This window comes from Gadus morhua, chromosome 15 (genome assembly GCF_902167405.1).
Source record: "Gadus morhua chromosome 15, gadMor3.0, whole genome shotgun sequence".
Taxonomy (NCBI): Eukaryota; Metazoa; Chordata; class Actinopteri; order Gadiformes; family Gadidae; genus Gadus; species Gadus morhua.
Genome location: NC_044062.1, coordinates 876,987 through 895,787, shown reverse-complemented (window position 1 = coordinate 895,787; position 18,801 = coordinate 876,987). Strand labels below are relative to the sequence as shown.

Here is an 18,801-nt window from a genome sequence, read left to right as displayed (position 1 = left end):
TCGCTGTCATTCTGGTTGTCCTTGCGTGAGCTAAGGTTTGTGTCGTTATTACACAGATCAAATGGATCGGTTTCACAAATTAATAAACACCTTGTGGTGCCGTGCTTCTGCAACGTTGGTGTGTTTGTGACATATTGCAGGGGATATTGCTTCGTATATGCTTACCTCGAAGGAAATGTGTTTTCTCTGCTTTAAGTTGTATCCGCACGCAGCACCGTCCTTAGCCCCACGTGGCCGTCTAGAAACCGCTCACGAGTCACAGGGAGCGTGAAGGCACCCGGCCCCGCTTGCAGCCTTGCGTGTTGATTGGTTGTATTCCGTGTGCCAAACCAATCAGATGCTGTGACGGGCGAGGCAACTTGGCAAGGCTCATGAATTCCAAGTGGCAAGAGCGGAAGGCGCGTTCAGAACGAAACGGCTGCAAAATTGGTTGTGAAAATTATATGAACTTATCGGTGGGAATTTATGGATAGTATGGCCGATACCGATATCCCTAAAATGTTAAATATCGGCCCGATATATCGGTGCGGCCGATAATCGGTCGGGCCCTAATGGGGGTGGGGCCGGCCAGGTGAATGAAAACAGCAGGTAATGCAGAGCAGGAGGGAATGGCAGAGTCTGAAAGGACAGGAGTTAACTGTCCGTCCACACCAGAAGCGAATTGAGCGACCAAATCGCCGGAAGTCATTCACTTTCTATGGGCAAGAGCGACCAAAGCGACCAAAGCGACCAACGCTACCAGCGGCCAAAGTTGAGCGACCAGAGCGTCAAAAAGAAGTTGAAAACTTTTTAACTTTATGCAAATGACTATTATTCGCTTCAGCGACCAAACACTGACAGCCAATCGGAATGTAGACGCTCTTCGCTTGCGTGGATCCCAGGGAACATCGGCAGGCACTTTGGTTCCTACCTACCTTTATTCACTCACTGAACAAAATGTCGGCTGAAGTATTAATCGCGGCTGTAACTGGGCACCCGGTGTTGTACGAACCCACCCTTTTTCAGTTCAGAGATCGAAACGCCATAGTTGTTTGGATATCAAGTGATGATAAGCGGGAGTATTTATAGGCTACATCTAGAACGTTCGTATTTAAGCGGGAATCATTATAATTTGCTCTACATGCCACCAATCTAACCAACCAATCGCGTGTAGCATGCTTTAAACAAAACCAAAAAAGTTTGGGCCCGAATGCGCCACAAGAAGCAGACCGAAAACCTTATATATCCATGCAGCAAACAGACAGGTCTGTCGGCCAATAAGGTCATTCGGTCCGAAGAATTTTATTGGTTGAAGTTTTCACTAAATATTATGAGAGTAAAATAATTGTTTGTTTTTACTCCTGGTGGGTCTGTCTTGCATATTAGAGGGTTATTACCTTATTAATACCAATTTAACCTTATCCAAAAAAAGTGTAAAAATGCAACAAAGGTAAGAGTCCCTTTAATAGACACAAACAATCTGACGGTCAAACAACACGACTGTGATACACTGTGCAACATCAAGCCAAATAATATTTAAAACATAACTTTTTTTTCATTTTTCTATAGATAATTTTTTTGATTATGATTTTTTGTAGACTACATTTCTAGATGTCTGCGGCCCAGTGGTTGAGAACCCCTGGTTAAGTGTGTCACCTTGAAGGGATTTTGTCCAAAATCAAGCGCCTAAATCTCACTCCCTATATAGCCACTACATAATAACCTCTTCCGCCCTGTATCCCATGATACTTAGCAGCTTTCATGGTCATCAGATTCATCCAATAGAGATGGTCCAGCCCATGCAAGATATTTATGTGAATAGGCTGTCACAGGGTGACATCTAGCACGTGTTGGCTTCTTTATAGGGCCCGACCGATTATCGGCCGCACCGATATATCGGGCCGATATTTAACATTTTAGGGATATCGGTATCGGCCATACTATCCATAAATTCCCACCGATAAGTTCATATAATTTTCACAACCAATTTTGCAGCCGTTTCGTTCTGAACGCGCCTTCCGCTCTTGCCACTTGGAATTCATGAGCCTTGCCAAGTTGCCTCGCCCGTCACAGCATCTGATTGGTTTGGCACACGGAATACAACCAATCAACACGCAAGGCTGCAAGCGGGGCCGGGTGCCTTCACGCTCCCTGTGACTCGTGAGCGGTTTCTAGACGGCCACGTGGGGCTAAGGACGGTGCTGCGTGCGGATACAACTTAAAGCAGAGAAAACACATTTCCTTCGAGGTAAGCATATACGAAGCAATATCCCCTGCAATATGTCACAAACACACCAACGTTGCAGAAGCACGGCACCACAAGGTGTTTATTAATTTGTGAAACCGATCCATTTGATCTGTGTAATAACGACACAAACCTTAGCTCACGCAAGGACAACCAGAATGACAGCGATTACTCCTCACTGAAAAGGTTGTCCATAGAGCAGTCTCAACATGGTTTATAGTCCTACTACAGTTATTGTTAAAACCCCACATGGAAACGTGAACGTGTCTGTAGTTCTACACGAAAGGTGGACTGAAAGCCATGGTCAATGAAGACCAAATAAAACGTGTTTGTGTTTGTTCCCGAGACGAACCATTTAGAGCCTGCTAGCTACTTGATAGCCTGTTAGCTACTTTATAGCCTGCCTGAGTAAGAGCCAGCATAGAGGGTCGACTATATCTGCAGCCAGAGCCTTATATACATTCCCATCTACGGCTCTGGTGAGAGCCTTGTTCCCTAACAAGTTACCCAGCACGGTAGAACCAACGGTGATTGGTCGCAATGTCCCTCAAATTAAGTTAAATAGAATTAAGTTTTGGCCAGTCGCTGCGTTTCAAACTGGTGTAACATCTTGTTACGGGTAGACAGACAGGCTAGCAGTAGCTAGCAGCAAGTAGCTACAGAGATACGACAGCATCTCTGGTAGGCTTGCGCTAACTAACTTGGTGTTAGGTAAACAACTTCATGAACACTACGCTACGCGACTCATGCCCTAAAGGCACATTGTAAGTTCAGTCTATTAGTTTCTTTATTGTGCGTTCCCAGGCCCTTTGACCATTTAATCACGCCTGGTGTGATCTCAAAGTGCTGGCATTTGATGTGCGCTAGGTACAATGATCCAAATACTTCTTTGTAATTCGCCTTTATTTGTGACGTGAAAACATACCTAAATGCTTTCGTTTCACCTCGCCACCCAGAGGCAGACAAGCAGCCCAGCACAGCCACTAGACGTAAAATAAACTCTTGAATCAGGAGGTGGTTATACGTGCTGTAGTTTGCATTTTTTATTTTTTACTTTAAGTAAACTACTAGTGCCGTATATTTACAGAAATATACAGGCTTATCTATATGATTTTGACTACTTATATAGAGACATACTATAAATTATTTACAATTTATATGTACAATTATTATTATTTTATTTTTTTACAATGTCTGAAAATAGATTTAGTTTGTATCAAATATTTATTTTCTAAATATGTCTGTATTAGATTGCAACTGCTTATGCTACCCAATTTAACTTGTGTCACATCATTTTCCCCCAATGCAGATGGATGTGCCAACAGGAAAGACACGAGCCAAAAGTGCAGTGTGGGACTACTACAGCCAGTCAGGTGGTGTAGGCAAAGCAGTTTGCAATGCATGCAAAGTCTCGGTCAGCACTGGCGCTACAGTGGCTAAAACGGCCAACACATCTAATCTATGGTCCCATCTCAGAAGTCACCATAAAGAAATATATGAAGCGGCAAAGAAGGAGCAGCGCGAAATGGAATCTCAGAAAGCACCATCACACCAGCCTACAGTGGCAGACCTGTTTCAGCGACAAAAACAGTGGGCCAATTCAGATGAGAAGTCTAAGCAAATAGATAAACTTATTGCAGAAATGATAATTACTGACAACCAGCCATTTTCCGTTGTCTCTGATGTTGGATTTCAGCGCCTTGTGGCTGCTCTTAATCCAAGATATGCACTTAAAAGCGAGAAGTTTTACCGCACTGAAAAGATACCTGCAATCCATGCAAAGGTTGTGCAAAAGATAAAAACCCTTATCCAACCAGAGAATGCTGGGTTCCCATTGGCGTTTACCACAGACTGCTGGTCTGGAACAACAGAGTCCCTAATGAGCCTGACATGCCACTTCATTACCAATGAGTGGGAGAGGAAGCAAGTTGTTTTGAACACGACGGTCATGGAAGGATCCCATACAGGGCAGTACATCAAGGATAAATTCCTTAAAATGATTGAGGAATGGCACATTGACAAAGAGCGCATAGCCCTTGTCCTTCGTGACAGTGGTGCCAATATGATGAAAGGCATGAGGCTTGCTGAAGTACCAGACCTCAGCTGCACTGCTCACCAGTTGCAGCTTGTTGTAAATGATGGCCTGTCCTGTCAGAGAGCAGTGATTGACACAATTGCTTCAGTGAAGCATTGTGTCACACATTTTCATCATTCTGTCCTGGCCAAGGACCGTTTGAAAACAATTCAGCAAGAACTTGGCCTTCCAGTCCACCAGTTCATACAAGCAGTTCCAACCAGGTGGAACTCAACACTGCACATGCTGCAGAGAGCACTGGAGCAGAAAAGAGCATTAACTCTCTACTCTGGGGAGTATGGGGGGTTTGCTGCTCCAAGTGCTCACCAGTGGGACCTGGTAGCTAATCTTGTGGAGACCCTGATTCCCATTGAGGAGGTCACGCTGGAGGTGAGCAGCAGCAGTTCCTCTGCGTCCTCAATCATTCCATGTGTCGGTGTGTTGAAGATGCTGCTGGAGGATGAAGGACCCAGAACAACCGGGATCAAAACTCTTCGGCAAGGTATGAAGGAAAGCCTCATCAAGAGGTTTGCGAAGCTTGAAGAAGCCAAGCATGTTGTTCTGGCCTGTCTGCTAGATCCACGTTACAAGGATAATGCCTTTTCCTCTGACAACACAATAGAGAAGGCGAAGCAGTGGCTCAAGGATGAAGTAGAGAGTGCCTCGGCTGAGGCACATGATGAAGAAACAGCACAGGAGGTTGATGTGGCGCAAGAGGCCGAAGCAGAAGAATACACTGCAGAACAACAGGCCCGAAAAAAACAGAGGAGAAATGAGGCACCATCTGGCAGCCGGATAGATGCCATCTTCAGCTCTTTGCTAGGACCACATGCGGGAGAGGCATCGGCCTCAGATGCTGGGCTTGATGAGGAGGTGAGGTTGTATCTCATGGAGCCAATCATTGACCGCCGAAAGGGGGATCCACTCCAGTGGTGGAAGCAGAATGAACAACGATTTAAGCTTCTGGCTAAACAAGCCAGGAAGTTTCTGTGCGCACCGCCCTCATCGGTTCCCAGTGAGAGAGTCTTCAGTGAGATCTCTCTGATCTACTCGAAGAACAGGAGAAGCCTCACTGGGCAACATGCCGAGCAGCTGTGCTTCCTGCACTATAATGTTCTTTTGCTTAATTGGCAATATTAGGCTTGGGCATTAAACCAGCCTATTGTTCATTGCAAAGTACAGTGATGTTTTACTCATTTCTCATAGCAGGTTTTACTCAGTTCTCATAGCAGGGAGTGATTTTATTTTTTATTGATGATTATTTATTCATTGATTTATTTATTTTTTCCCAGTTTTATTCTATGTTAAGTTATTCTAAGTTAAGTTCGGCTTTATTTTACAAATGCTGTTGGCAGCTCCCTATTTTTTATTGATGATTATTTATTCATTGATTTATTTATTTTTTCCCAGTTTTATTCTATGTTAAGTTATTCTAAGTTAAGTTCGGCTTTATTTTACAAATGCTGTTGGCAGCTCCCTATTTTTTATTGATGATTATTTATTCATTGATTTATTTATTTTTTCCCAGTTTTATTCTATGTTAAGTTATTCTAAGTTAAGTTCGGCTTTATTTTACAAATGCTGTTGGCAGCTCCCTATTTTTTATTGATGATTATTTATTCATTGATTTATTTATTTTTTCCCAGTTTTATTCTATGTTAAGTTATTCTAAGTTAAGTTCGGCTTTATTTTACAAATGCTGTTGGCAGCTCCCTGTACTTAAAATGTTTACTATTAAAAACACTTAATGGAAGTTCGAGTCAGTGTGTGCCATTTTTTATTTATTCTAGAATTTTTTTTCTTCTATTTATCGGTTGCACATATCGGTTATCGGCCTCCCATTTTCATAAATATCGGTATCGGTATCGGCCCTGAAAAAACCATATCGGTCGGGCCCTAACCCCCATACTCACCTGCTCCTCATCCGCTAATCAGCCCCTCAGTATATGGACCGGTCCATTTCCCTCAGTTCTTTGCCATATTGTCTAGTGTGTTACCTAGCTCTCCCGCGTCTTCTCATTCTGATCCTGAACCTGCCTGCTCGTATATCGACCTGCCTTTTTGGACTGTAAATGTAAATGTGACTTTGGACCTTCCTGTTTGCCTGCTCCTACTGGTTTTATTTGCTACACGGATTGACTACCTGGTTTGACCTCTGCTTGGAATAAACACTGTTCCTTCACCTGAACTGTTTCTCTTGTCGTGCTATTGGGTTCTCGTCTGCCATTTTGTGAAACCTGACAATATCCTTAAACACCGTCCAACCCTTCCCTGCTGCTGTTAATTTGCATACAAATGTAAAACACAAGGAGGGTTTACATATGAGGGCGGGCCGTCGGTCCACAGCCACAACAACCAAAAAAAGTTAGAATTTGTATTTATTTGTCTCTTAATATTATTGCTTCCTTATCATTAATATTATGCATTTTGATTTCTCCATACAGTTATTAAGGACTGTAATATGACAAGTGAAGGAATATTTGTATCAGGGGGGGGGGGGGGGGGGGGGGCGAGGTTATATCCCCACCATACTGTTATAAACAATACATTAAGTCTTCCGTCTTATAATTTGAGAATTTTCTAGGTAAACCTATTTTTAATTCCGTGAGATTAACTGCCGCACGGCTGCAAGTGTTTGTTGGCTCTGACTGAAGGTGAACTCGTCGGTCTGGTTCGTCTGCCCTACCCCAAGTCACATGACTCTGAGGTTTTATGAGGGTAGAATCTGAGAGGGAAGCCTTATATCACTACCAGTGTTAACTTAACATGAAATAACCCCCAAACTCTTTTTTTCCCGGACTCACTGTGTCCAGTCTTTTTAAGGTTGAACATATTTGAATGCTGGGTTGAAAGAAGACAACGTATCAACGCATTTTAAGCAGCCTTTAAAGAATGCTTCAACATTCAGGGTGTGTACCGTGGGGGCGGAGCCAGGTGTTAGGGGAGGAGCCAAGTGTGAGTGGAGGAGCCAGGTGTTAGGGGAGGAGCCAGGTGTTAGGGGAGGAGCCAGGTGGTACAGAGAGGACGTCATGTTGAGGAAACAAAACTTAAGGTTCATAGAGACCAAAGCCAACCGACGTGGAAGCAGTTCTCTCTTTCAGGGAAAAACGCATTATAGAACAAATAGTCGGACAGACAGTAACAACGAGGTGAGTAAAACAGCACAACTTTGAGGAGTAGTTAAAACCTCTCTTCCTGTTATTGAATTAGAAATCTATAATTGCTCAATACATGAACCTTGTCGTCTGTGTCTAGCAATGGCCTGTGCTAACACTTCCTGGTCTGAAGAGAACTTTTCATGTTCCATCTGTCTGGATGTGTTCAACAGTCCAGTTACCACCGCATGCGGACACAACTTCTGCAGAACCTGTATTACAAAGTTCTGGGATGAACAAGTCCAGTACAAATGTCCTGTTTGCAACAAGCTCTTCAACACAAGACCTGAACTACAGGTCAATACCTTCTTATCAGAGCTGGCTGCTCAGATTAGAACAACCGTACGAGTAAAAGGGCAGCCTTGTGTTGAACCAGGAGAAGTTCCCTGTGACGTCTGTATTGGGACCCAGCAGAAGGCTGTGAAGTCCTGCCTAGTGTGTTTTACCTCTTACTGCCAAACCCACCTGGAGCCACATCAGAGAGTCGCTGGCCTGAAGAAACATCGGCTGGTCGAGCCTATGGACCGTCTGGAAGACAGGATGTGTAAGAAACACGACCGACTTCTGGAGCTCTTCTGCCAGACTGAGCAGGTGTTTGTGTGTCTGTTGTGCACAGTGACAGACCACAAGTACCATCCTGTTGTACCTCTAAAGGAGGAATATGAAGTGAAGACGGTGACTCACGTTCCGCAGATGATCCAGGAGAGAAAACTAAAGATTAAGGAGATCAAAGACACAGTGGAACTGAGCAACAAAGACGCAGACAGAGAGATAGCCCATGGTGGGCAGGTCTTCACTGCTCTGATAGGCTGTGTTGAAAAGGGCCGGGATGAATTCAACCAAACGGTGAAAGAGAAACTGAAATCCACAGTGAAACGAGCTGAAGACCGCATCAAAGAGCTGGAGCAGGAAATAGAAGATCTGACCAATAGAAGCTCAGAGGTGAAGCGGCTCTCACACACTGAAGACCACCTCCACTTCCTCCAGGCCTTCAGATCCCTGAAGGATCCTCCACCCACCAGGGACTGGACCACGGTGGAGGTCCGTCCTCCGTCATACGTAGGGACCTTGAGGAGATCCCTGGATCAGTTGGAGGAGACACTGAACATGGAGATGAAGAAGCTGCGTGATGCTGAACTGAAGAGGGTCCAGCAGTATGAAGTAGATGTGACTCTGGATCCTGATACAGCTCATCCCAGGCTCATCCTGTCTGAGGATGGGAAACAAGTACATGATGGAGGTGTGTGGAAGGAACTCCCAGACAACCCTAAGAGATTTACAAAGTATCCATTTGTTCTCACGAGGCAGAGCTTCTCCTCAGGGAGATTTTACTTTGAGGTCCAGGTTAAAGACAAGACTGAGTGGTGGTTAGGAGTGGCCAGAGAGTCCATCGACAGAACAGGTGGGAACTGGGGGACCCTTGAGACGGGTTACTGGACTCTTTGGTACTACGATGGTGGGTTGGTATTTGAGGATAACCCTGCTGTCCCTCTCCCACTGAGAGCTGGGCTCCAGAAGGTGGGGGTGTTTGTTGATTATGATGAGGGTCTGGTCTCCTTCTATGATGTGGAAGCCAGGGTTCATATCTACTCTGCTACTGGCTGCACCTTCACTGAGCCTCTCTATCCAATCCTCGGTCCATGGTTTCATGAAGAAGGTACAAACTCTGCCCCCCTGATCATCTCACCTGTCAATCAAACAGACTAGGACCTTTGTTTGATAATAAAATAATCAAACGACCAAAACAACTAATGTTGTTTCCTGAATTAGAATAGAATTAGAATCTCTACTATGAGAGATCTGAGAGATCTGCATTAATGTCATACTGCTGTCATTTAACGAGGAGAATATTTTTAAGAATTAACCCTGTAGTTGTGTAATATAACCCTTTATAAAGGGTTATATTACAGTTCATTTATGTATCTGTTTTCCCTTTATTTATTTTACATGCTTAAAGATATAGGGCCGATTGATAAAGATATACAATTTGTTGCAGTTATGTAGAACATGTTAAGAGGATTAACATGTTTTAATAATAATTCATTTTTTTAACGTTTCTATTGGTTTTAACTTTTGAAAATGTATTGACAAAACAATTCAATGTTCTTAAACTTGTGATTTTAAGAAAAAGAAAAGGCAAATTTTGTAATGTTTAGGCCTACATTATCATTGTAATGGATCATTTCAGGGGAAAAGATACATTCCAGTCCATTATTGTTTAGTATAAATACTGTTTCTGTATTAAAAAAAGTGTAATACAAAAAATAAAATTGTTTAATTGTAAAACCCTTATTTTGATGATTTAGAGATTGATGGAATGTTTTAAATCATTAAAGAAATGTAAAAGTTTGTAGTTGAAATTAATCTCCAATACAGTATACAACAACCCAACATGTGTTACACACTTACACAAAGGTCACAGTGACTACATGTGAAGATACTCCCCATGCGTGTGAGTACCGTGACTTTGTCTTGTCAGCTCTCCTCTCCTCTCTAGCTCATCTAGGATTGTGTTCATTATGGTCGTATATTACGCATTAAGTGTGTTCACATGTCCAAAGGTCACCCCATTTAGATCGGTGAATCTAAAATAGATGTAGTACAACAGAACGCCCACTGGGGGAGCTGCACACCTTGCATGTTATGGAGGAACAACACCTTGTATGTGTCTCTTCGATCATACAAGGCTTGAGGAACACGGTTAACTAATAAATCCAATCAAATTAAAACATAATCTCCTTAATCCAGGAAACGCGAAACCTGTATGGATTTCTCGCTATTGGAAAATGCCTTGTAAACTGTCTGTTGGCATGTTTAGAACATGAATCTTTAGAGTTTACTTTTAGTTGAAGAAGCTGTTGCGAGCGGATGATCTACCAATGAGAGGACAGAAAGGGTGGAGATGAGGAGGAGCATGTGTGAGTAGTAAATCACATACTTTTACTTTCACTACTTTTGATCGGGCGTACTTCCGATCCCAGACAGGAAGTAGTGGGGCCTCTGTGCCAGGTGTGTGTGTGTGTGAGCCTGAATGAGGGCCTCCAGTACATGTGTTTCTGACGAGCACAGCAGACAATGCATCAGAAGAAGGCCCTGTGGCTGAGTCCGGGAACCGGCCCGTCTCACAGCAGTTGGAACGTGGAATGACCAATCGGTGCACACCAGGACGGCTGCCCCCCCCCCCCCCCCCCCCCGCTCGACACTACGGGGGCACCAGAGGAGCACTCTCCTTTGACATGACCTATAGAAGAACCCCCGAACCCCCACAACCAGGCCAGGGGGGGGGGGGGGGGAGTAAGAGCCGACGCATCCGGTCGTGATCCGGGGAGGGCAGAGGACGAACAGAGCGGCACGGGAGAGCAGAGGAGGAGGCAGCGACAGAGGAGCTTGATGTGTCTGGTGGTGAGCAATCTCTCGGTGCACGATCCGGGCGTGTCCGACCATAAGGCCATCTCAATGGAGCCCCCCCACCCCCCCCTCAATAAGCCCAACAGACCAATCAGTTTCAGGAACCTTAAAAACATCAACCCAGTCCCCATGACTACTGACCTCCTCCGTCTCTCGCTGCCAGCCCCCCTTCAGTCACTGAATCTGTGGATCTCTACAATCCATCCCTCAGCCCCCTCCTGGACCGCCATGCCCCAGTCCAGCCCAGAGCCGTCCCCTTCCCACGCTCAGCCCCCGGTACACCAGTGAGCTACGACTGCTGAAGAGAACGGGGCGTGTCCTAGAGCGGCGTTTAAGGACCGGCTGTTCACAAACTAGCCTAGCGGGAACATCAGAAGGCCTACAGCGAGCCCCTCAGTGACACGGCCCCGGTTCTACCCCCACATGATCAACCACAGCCCTGGTGACTCCAAGCAGCTTTTATCAACCGTACATCATCTCCTCAAACCTCAGCCCCTACACTCAGATAACACGCAGCAGCCGTGCAACAGCTTCATCTCCTTCTACCCAACGAAGGTAGACAACATCCCCTTCTCTCCAGCCCCCCCCTCCTCCCCCCCCGCCCCCTCTTCTCCCCAGCCCCTCTGCCCTCTGCCCTCTGCCCCCCCCCCCCCCATTTTTAGCATCCACTTTCCATATTTACCGTATATAGTTTACTTTGTAAACCAATGTGTTTCAGTAACTGTAAATACAAAAAAAAGGGGAGTTCCTTCATCCAAACAGTCTTTTTTCCTTTCATCACTTTAGTGGTTCAGAACTGCATTATTTATCCCACACTGCCATCTATTGGCTCAGACATGCAACAGCATAGTAACTAAGAAAATAAAGGTCACAGAATCAAGGACAAAAGAAAAATCGTGATTAATATAATACTACAAAACACTACATTCACAAAAGTGTTGTCTTTAACTCTGATGAAAAGGTTAAGTTATAAACAATTTATTTCTTCTTTAGAATAGAATAGAAAGCTTTATTGTCATTGTACCAAGTACAACGAAATGCAATGAGCAGCTCCATAAAAGTGCACACATGTTATTGAATATATAATATATAATAATATACAAAAGCAATATATAATATAAATAAATAAATAAATACAATTTTAAATAAATACAATTTTAAATGCAGTAAAACTTAAATACACAGTAAAGACCACAAACAGACAACAAACATCAGTGCAGATCTGAGTTCAGTATGGTGACAGCTTTGGGAGAGAAGCTGTTCCTGAGTCTATTTGTTCTGGCCTATATGGACCTGAAGCGCCTGCCAGAGGGCAACAGGTTGAAGAGATGGTAGCCGGGGTGGGGGGGTCCTTCAGGAGGCCTCTGGCCCTGCTGAGACAGCGGGAGCCGTAGGTGGTGCTTCAGGAAGGCAGAGGGCGGCCGATGACTGCCTCTGCAGTCTCTTCCTGTCGGCCTCCGTGCAGCCTGAGGGCCACACTGACACAGCGTATGTCAGCAGGCTCTCGACGGTGGACCGGTGGAAGGTCACCAGCGGCTGTGTGTTTAGATGCTCCCTCCTGAGCGCCCTCAGGAAGTGTAGCCGCCGCTGGGCCTTGTTGACCAGCGCCGAGGTGTTGACCGACCAGGAGGGATCAGCAGAGGACGTGGACTCGCTCCACACCGTCACCGTTGATGTACAGGGGGGCAGGGGGGGCTCTGCTCCGTCGGGAGTCCAGGATGAGTTCCTTGGTCTTGGTGATGTTCAGTGGCAGGTTGTTAGAAGCACACCGCTCACAAAGTTTCAACTTTAAGAGCTGGAGACGAGTTTAACTGAGGTTAAACTGTCACAAAAGGTCTGTGCTTTTCTGATAATAATCCAGCAGACTGTTCAAATATATACAATAGATGAACGTGGATGGAGTAGCTCTTATTGTGGTGTCGCGTGTGGAGGGCTCTGAGAAGGCAGGTGATCTCCCTACCCGTGTGACGGGGCCTTGATGCAGCCGCTCTGGGGCTGGGAGGACCGGCAGACGCAGCCTGGAGCATCATGAGACAGGCCCAGGTTGTGCCCCATCTCGTGGGCAAGGGTGGTCGCCACCCCGATGGCGTTATCGGTACGATCGGTTATTTGGATAACCGTGCTGCTGTACTGCCACAACGAGACTCGTGCTGGGGGTTATCTCAGCCATGGTCGAGAAGGAATTGGGGGAAAGGAACATTGGCTCTGGCTCCCTGAAGTACATGAACCGCGACATGGAGGAGAAGGGGATTGTTGCCCCGCGCTTGTCTCCAGCCGGAGCCCCGCTGCCCGCTGCCCGCAGCGCGGCGGTGGTGCCTCGGCAGCGGGCAGCGGGGCTCTCTGCCACCACGGGGCTCAGTGACCCCCGTGGTGGTAGAGAGGACGCTGGAGGTCAGACTGAGATGTCCGTTTAGTGTCTGGGTGGGGTGTTAGGTCCCCCAGACAAAGGGCACTTGGTTCGATCTCCACTGTCTACTACCAAGCTGTAGGCGTCCCTTTGATAGACTCCTCATTCCTACCGGCCCCTTAATGACCTTATTGGTATTCAATAACTTTCGTCTGAATTGCTAAATAGTAAAAAGTACAGACAATTCTCATTTAATTTAATGAAAAATAAAAGTATACATATTTTTTCTTTTGATTCTATCCTATCCCTAACTCTGTTCACAATAATTGAGAGGGATTTATCAGAGTTCTTTGGTTTATCACAGCAGTCCTCGTCAGAAGCCATACATGCCTGGTCTCAGTACCATCGCCTTGGCAACGTGAGCAGGTGATTGGCTTACAGATCTTCAGGGACGGTCCAACACAGTCAGTCAGTCAGTCAGTCAGTCAGTGAGTGAGTGAGTGAGTGAGTGAGTCAGTGAGTGAGTGAGTGAGTGAGTGAGTGAGTGTGAGAGTGTGTGTTCCATTACCGCATATATCCTTAAACACTGTCTAACCCCAACCTGTCCTGGCAGTTTGCATACAAATGTCGAACACAAGGAGGGTTTACATAGGACGGCGGGCCATCGGTCCACAGCCGCAACAAATCATAAAGAAATGCCTCATTTAAAACTCTTGAAAATCCTCACAGACACCTGGGGACATGTTGAAGAAGAATAAGGCGGAGTTTGGATTTTTATTTATTTCGCTCTTTATATTACGACTTCATTATCATTAATATCATGCATTTTGATTTCTCCATACAGTTATTAACAAGTGAAGGAATGTTTGTATCAGGAAGGGGGGGGGCGAGGTTATATCCCCACCATACTGTTATAAACAATACATTAAATCTTCCGTCTTATCATTTGTGAATTTTTTAGGTAAACCAATTTTTAATTCAGTGGAATTTTGTGGTTTCATGAGGTTAGAATCTGGGAGACGCAGGCACAGTCAAAATCAAGTCAAATGTGTTTGTACAGCTCTTACTCAGTCACAAATCTTTTCCTGGGCTCTCTGTGTGCAGTCTTTTTAAGGTTGAACATATTTGAAGGCCGTAAAGAAGAGAACGTATCAACGCATTTTAAAGGCCTTTACAGAATGCGCCCACATTCAGGGTGTGAAAGTTTGAAACGTCAGTGAACCGTGGGGGCGGAGCCAGGTGTTAGGGGAGGAGCCAGGTGTTAGGGGAGGTTGCCAAGTGTTAGGGGAGGAGCCAGGTGTTAGGGGAGGAGCCAGTTGTTAAGAGGAGAGGAGAGGACGTCATGTTGAGGAAACGAAACTCAACATTCGAAACCAAAGCAACCCACGTTGAAGCTGTTCTCCCGTTCAGGAGAAAAAATAAACGCATTTTGGAACAAAAAGTCTCACAGTAAGAACAAGTAAGTAAAACAGCACAACTTTGAGGAGCAGTTAAAACCTCTCTTCCAGTTATTGAATAAGAAATATATAATGGCTCAATACATAAACCTTGTCGTCTGTGTCTAGGAATGGCCTGTGCTAACACTTCCTGGTCTGAAGAGAACTTTTCATGTTCCATCTGTCTGGATGTGTTCAACAGTCCAGTTACCACCGCATGTGGACACAACTTCTGCAGAACCTGTGTTACAAAGTTCTGGGATGAACAAGTCCGGTACAAATGTCCTGCTTGCAACAAGCTTTTCAACACAAGACCTGATCTACAGGTCAATACCTTCTTATCAGAGCTTTTAGCTCAGTTTAGAACAACCGTACGAGTAAAAGGGCAGCCTTGTGTTGAACCAGGAGAAGTTCCCTGTGACGTCTGTATTGGGACCCAGCAGAAGGCTGTGAAGTCCTGCCTAGTGTGTTTTACCTCTTACTGCCAAACCCACCTGGAGCCACATCAGAGAGTCGCTCGCCTGCAGAAACATCGGCTGGTCGAGCCTATGGACCGTCTGGAAGACAGGATGTGTAAGAAACACGGCCGACTTGTGGAGCTCTTCTGCCAGACCGAACAGGTGTGTGTGTGTCTGTTGTGCCCAGTGACAGACCACAAGTCCCATCCTGTTGTACCTCTAAAGGAGGAATATGAAGTGAAGACGGCCCAGCTGGGGAAGAGAGGGGCTGACTTTCCGCAGAAGATCAAGGAGAGAAAACAAAAGATTAAGGAGATCAAAGACGCAGTGGAACTGAGCAACAAATACGCAGACAGAGGGATAGCCCATGGTGGGCAGGTCTTCACTGCTCTGATAGGCTGTGTTGAAAAGGGCCGGGATGAATTCAACCAAACGGTGAAAGAGAAACTGAAATCCACAGTGAAACGAGCTGAAGACCTCATCAAAGAGCTGGAGCAGGAAATAGAAGATCTGACCAATAGAAGCTCAGAGGTGAAGCGGCTCTCACACACTGAAGACCACCTCCACTTCCTCCAGGCCTTCAGATCCCTGAAGGATCCTCCACCCACCAGGGACTGGACCACGGTGGAGGTCCGTCCTCCGTCATACGTAGGGGCCTTGAGGAGATCCCTGGATCAGCTGGAGGAGACACTGAACATTGAACTGCATGAAGTAGATGTGCCTCTGGATCCTGATATAGCTTATCCAAAGCTCATCCTGTCTGAGGATTGGAAACAAGTACATGATGGAGGTGTGAGGAAGAAACTCCCATACAACCCTAAGAGATTTACAAAGTGTATATCTGTACTCACGAGGCAGAGCTTCTCCTCAGGGAGATTTAACTTTGAGGTCCAGGTTAAAGACAAGGCTAAATGGTGGTTAGGAGTGGCCAGAGAGTCCATCGATAGAAAAGATCTGACAGAGTCGACCCGTCAGACGGGTCACTGGACTCTTTGCTACCAAAATGGTGCGGTGATGTTTTATGATAACCCTTATGTCAGTCACTATTTTCGTTTGCCTTTTCCACCTTCTGGAGCTAAGCTCCAGAAGGTGGAAAAGCTCCAGAAGGTGGGGGTGTTAGTTGATTATGATGAGGGTCTGGTCTCCTTCTATAATGTGAGGAGTAGGGTTCTTATCTACTCTGCTACTCGCTGCACCTTCACTGAGCCTCTCTATCCATTCGTCGGTCCATGTGATCATCAAGATGGTAGAACCTCTGCCCCCCTGATCATCTCACCTGTCTATCAAACAGACTAGGACCTTTGTTTGATAATAAAATAATCAAACGACCAAAACAACTAATGTTGTTTCCTGAATTAGAATAGAATTAGAATCTCTACTATGTGAGATCTGGGAGATCAGCATTAAAGGGACTCTTACCTTTGTTGCATTTTTACACTTTTTTTGGATAAGGTTAAATTGGTATTAATAAGGTAATAACACTCTAATATGCAAGACAGACCCACCAGGAGTAAAAACAAACAATTATTTTACTCTCATAATATTTAGTGAAAACTTCAACCAATAAAGTTCTTCGGACCGAATGACCTTATTGGCCGACAGACCTGTCTGTTTGCTGTATGGATATATAAGGTTTTCCGTCTGCTTCTTGTGGCGCATTCGGGCCCGCGTCATCAAGGCGCGTCCTCAACTAGAGGGTTTGTTTTGATTCCACGGCAGACAGTAGCGAGTAGCGACCGTAGCGACTGACGATGGCAGACCAAAGTGGTCCACGGCGTACTGAAACTGCACCATTCAGTCTGATTAGGGGACTCATCTCGGACTCAGACTCACAGAGTTACCCTCCTCTGGAGCCTCAGGAAGACCTCCAGACTGTTGGCCACCAACTGCACCATTCAGTCCGACAAGGGGACCCGATTCGGCCTCAGAAGCCAAGTGGTCCCGCTCCCCTGGATGATTCTCAGGACCTCCAGACCGTTGGCAACCAACCGCACCACTCAGTCCGATTAGGGGACCCGTTTCGGACTCAGACGCGACGTTGTCCCGCTACTCTGGAGCTCCAGGAAGACCTCAAGACCGTTGGCAACCAACCGCCACACTCAGTCCGATTACGGTACCCATTTCGGACTCAGACGCGACGTTGTCCCGCTACTCTGGAGCTCCAGGAAGACCTCCAGACCGTTGGCAACCAACCGCCACACTCAGTCCGATTACGGGACCCATTTCGGGCTCAGACGCGACGTTGTCCCGCTACTCTGGAGCTCCAGGAAGACCTCCAAACCGTTGGCAACCAACCGCACTATTCAGTCAGATTAGGGGACCCATTTCGGCCTCAGACGCTACGTTGTCCCGCTACTCTGTTTGTAATGCTCATACACGTTTCTATATTATGACCCCTGGGAGTCTGAACATAACCCATGGGAGTCTAAACATAACCCATGGGAGTCTAGAACTTTTGTACTGTAGCGACCCTGGGACAGTTAAATAGTTTGTGTTATGTGTTACATTATATTTCGTTGTCCGTTATGCCAGTTGTTCTATGTGCATGTATTGTAATGTTCTTCTTGTCAATCAGCTTGGGGGCGAATCATTAGGTCAGCTGGGGGAGGGCCTTGGAAGAACAGGAGGGTGGGGGCCTGCACGCGAGTGAGACCGTGTTGGGGGTTGCCGGGGTAACCGGGGTTTGTTTTGTGTCGGTTTTCTGCCGTTGGTTACAATGTTACGGGTTTCAGTGACCTGGTTTTGGTTCATTAAAACTACCTTCAACTACTAATGACTCGACATCATTATGTCACCGGCGAGGTCGTTACAGTACTCGTTAAAAATAACGCTTAGTTTTGTACTCTAAAAAGGGGGTGGGGCATTGGAGGAAGGCGGGATGATTTGAATGTGCTGTAATTCTCAAATGCAACAAAGGTTAGAGTCCCTTTAATACAACTGTTTTCATTCTTAATAATGGTCGTACAGTATCTGGTCATTCTACTAGATGAGGCAGGAATCGTGTCCTGGTCGCTGCATTAGTGACTCCTACTGGTTGGTCGGGGGCACCTGCACCCCCCGCACCCCCCCCCTTCCCCCCCCCCCCAATACTGGGCCTTGAAAATATGCATACTGGGCTTCATTCATAAAAGGTTGAGGAACCTTGTCCTAAATTGTGCACATCTCTATGTTGGGCCAATTTCAATAGAGCCTGGGATTTAAGATCCTTCCTATGGTGTCCAGACTTAGTTTATTACCAAATTGGTTACCGATATAGACATGCCAGGAGCATCGGTTACTTCTAAGTGGTAACACCCACTTTGAACCAGAAGATGGCGCAAAAGTATAGCCGAATTCACGCCGAGTCAACATCTCCGCTAGCTCTATGGAAGCCAAGCCCCCCCCCCCCCAATCCCCAAGAAGTGATGCCGAAAAGTTTCCCACACCCTCATACTCTGACACTGTATTGGATGAATATTCATTTCTATTCAAATTAAAAACATATTTTATCTTAGGAGAGACGTGCATAATTATAGTACCATAAAATGCATTTGAATTCACACTTCTTTCTCAGAATCTCTGCGTGTGTGTGTGTGTGTGTGTGTGTGTGTGTGTGTGTGTGTGTGTGTGTGTGTGTGTGTGTGTGTGTGTGTGTGTGTGTGTGTGTGTGTGTGTGTGTGTGTGCGCGCATGTGCACATTTGGATGCAGTTTTTATTTAT

The 18,801-nt window shown here is 45.8% G+C and overlaps 2 protein-coding genes across 3 annotated transcripts in view; both read left to right on the top strand.

Moving 5' to 3' along the window:
- The window catches only part of LOC115559582 (Kv channel-interacting protein 2), a 104,181-nt gene that overhangs the window by 35,455 nt on the left and 49,925 nt on the right, over positions 1–18,801 (top strand). The window lies entirely within an intron of this gene.
- Positions 7,454–9,761, top strand: LOC115559874 (zinc finger protein RFP-like). Its single transcript, XM_030379025.1, has 3 exons — positions 7,454–7,667; positions 8,121–8,128; positions 8,246–9,761. Exons 1-3 carry the CDS (start codon positions 7,556–7,558, stop codon positions 9,158–9,160), a joined length of 1,035 nt encoding a protein of 344 aa, XP_030234885.1. The 5' UTR covers positions 7,454–7,555; the 3' UTR covers positions 9,161–9,761.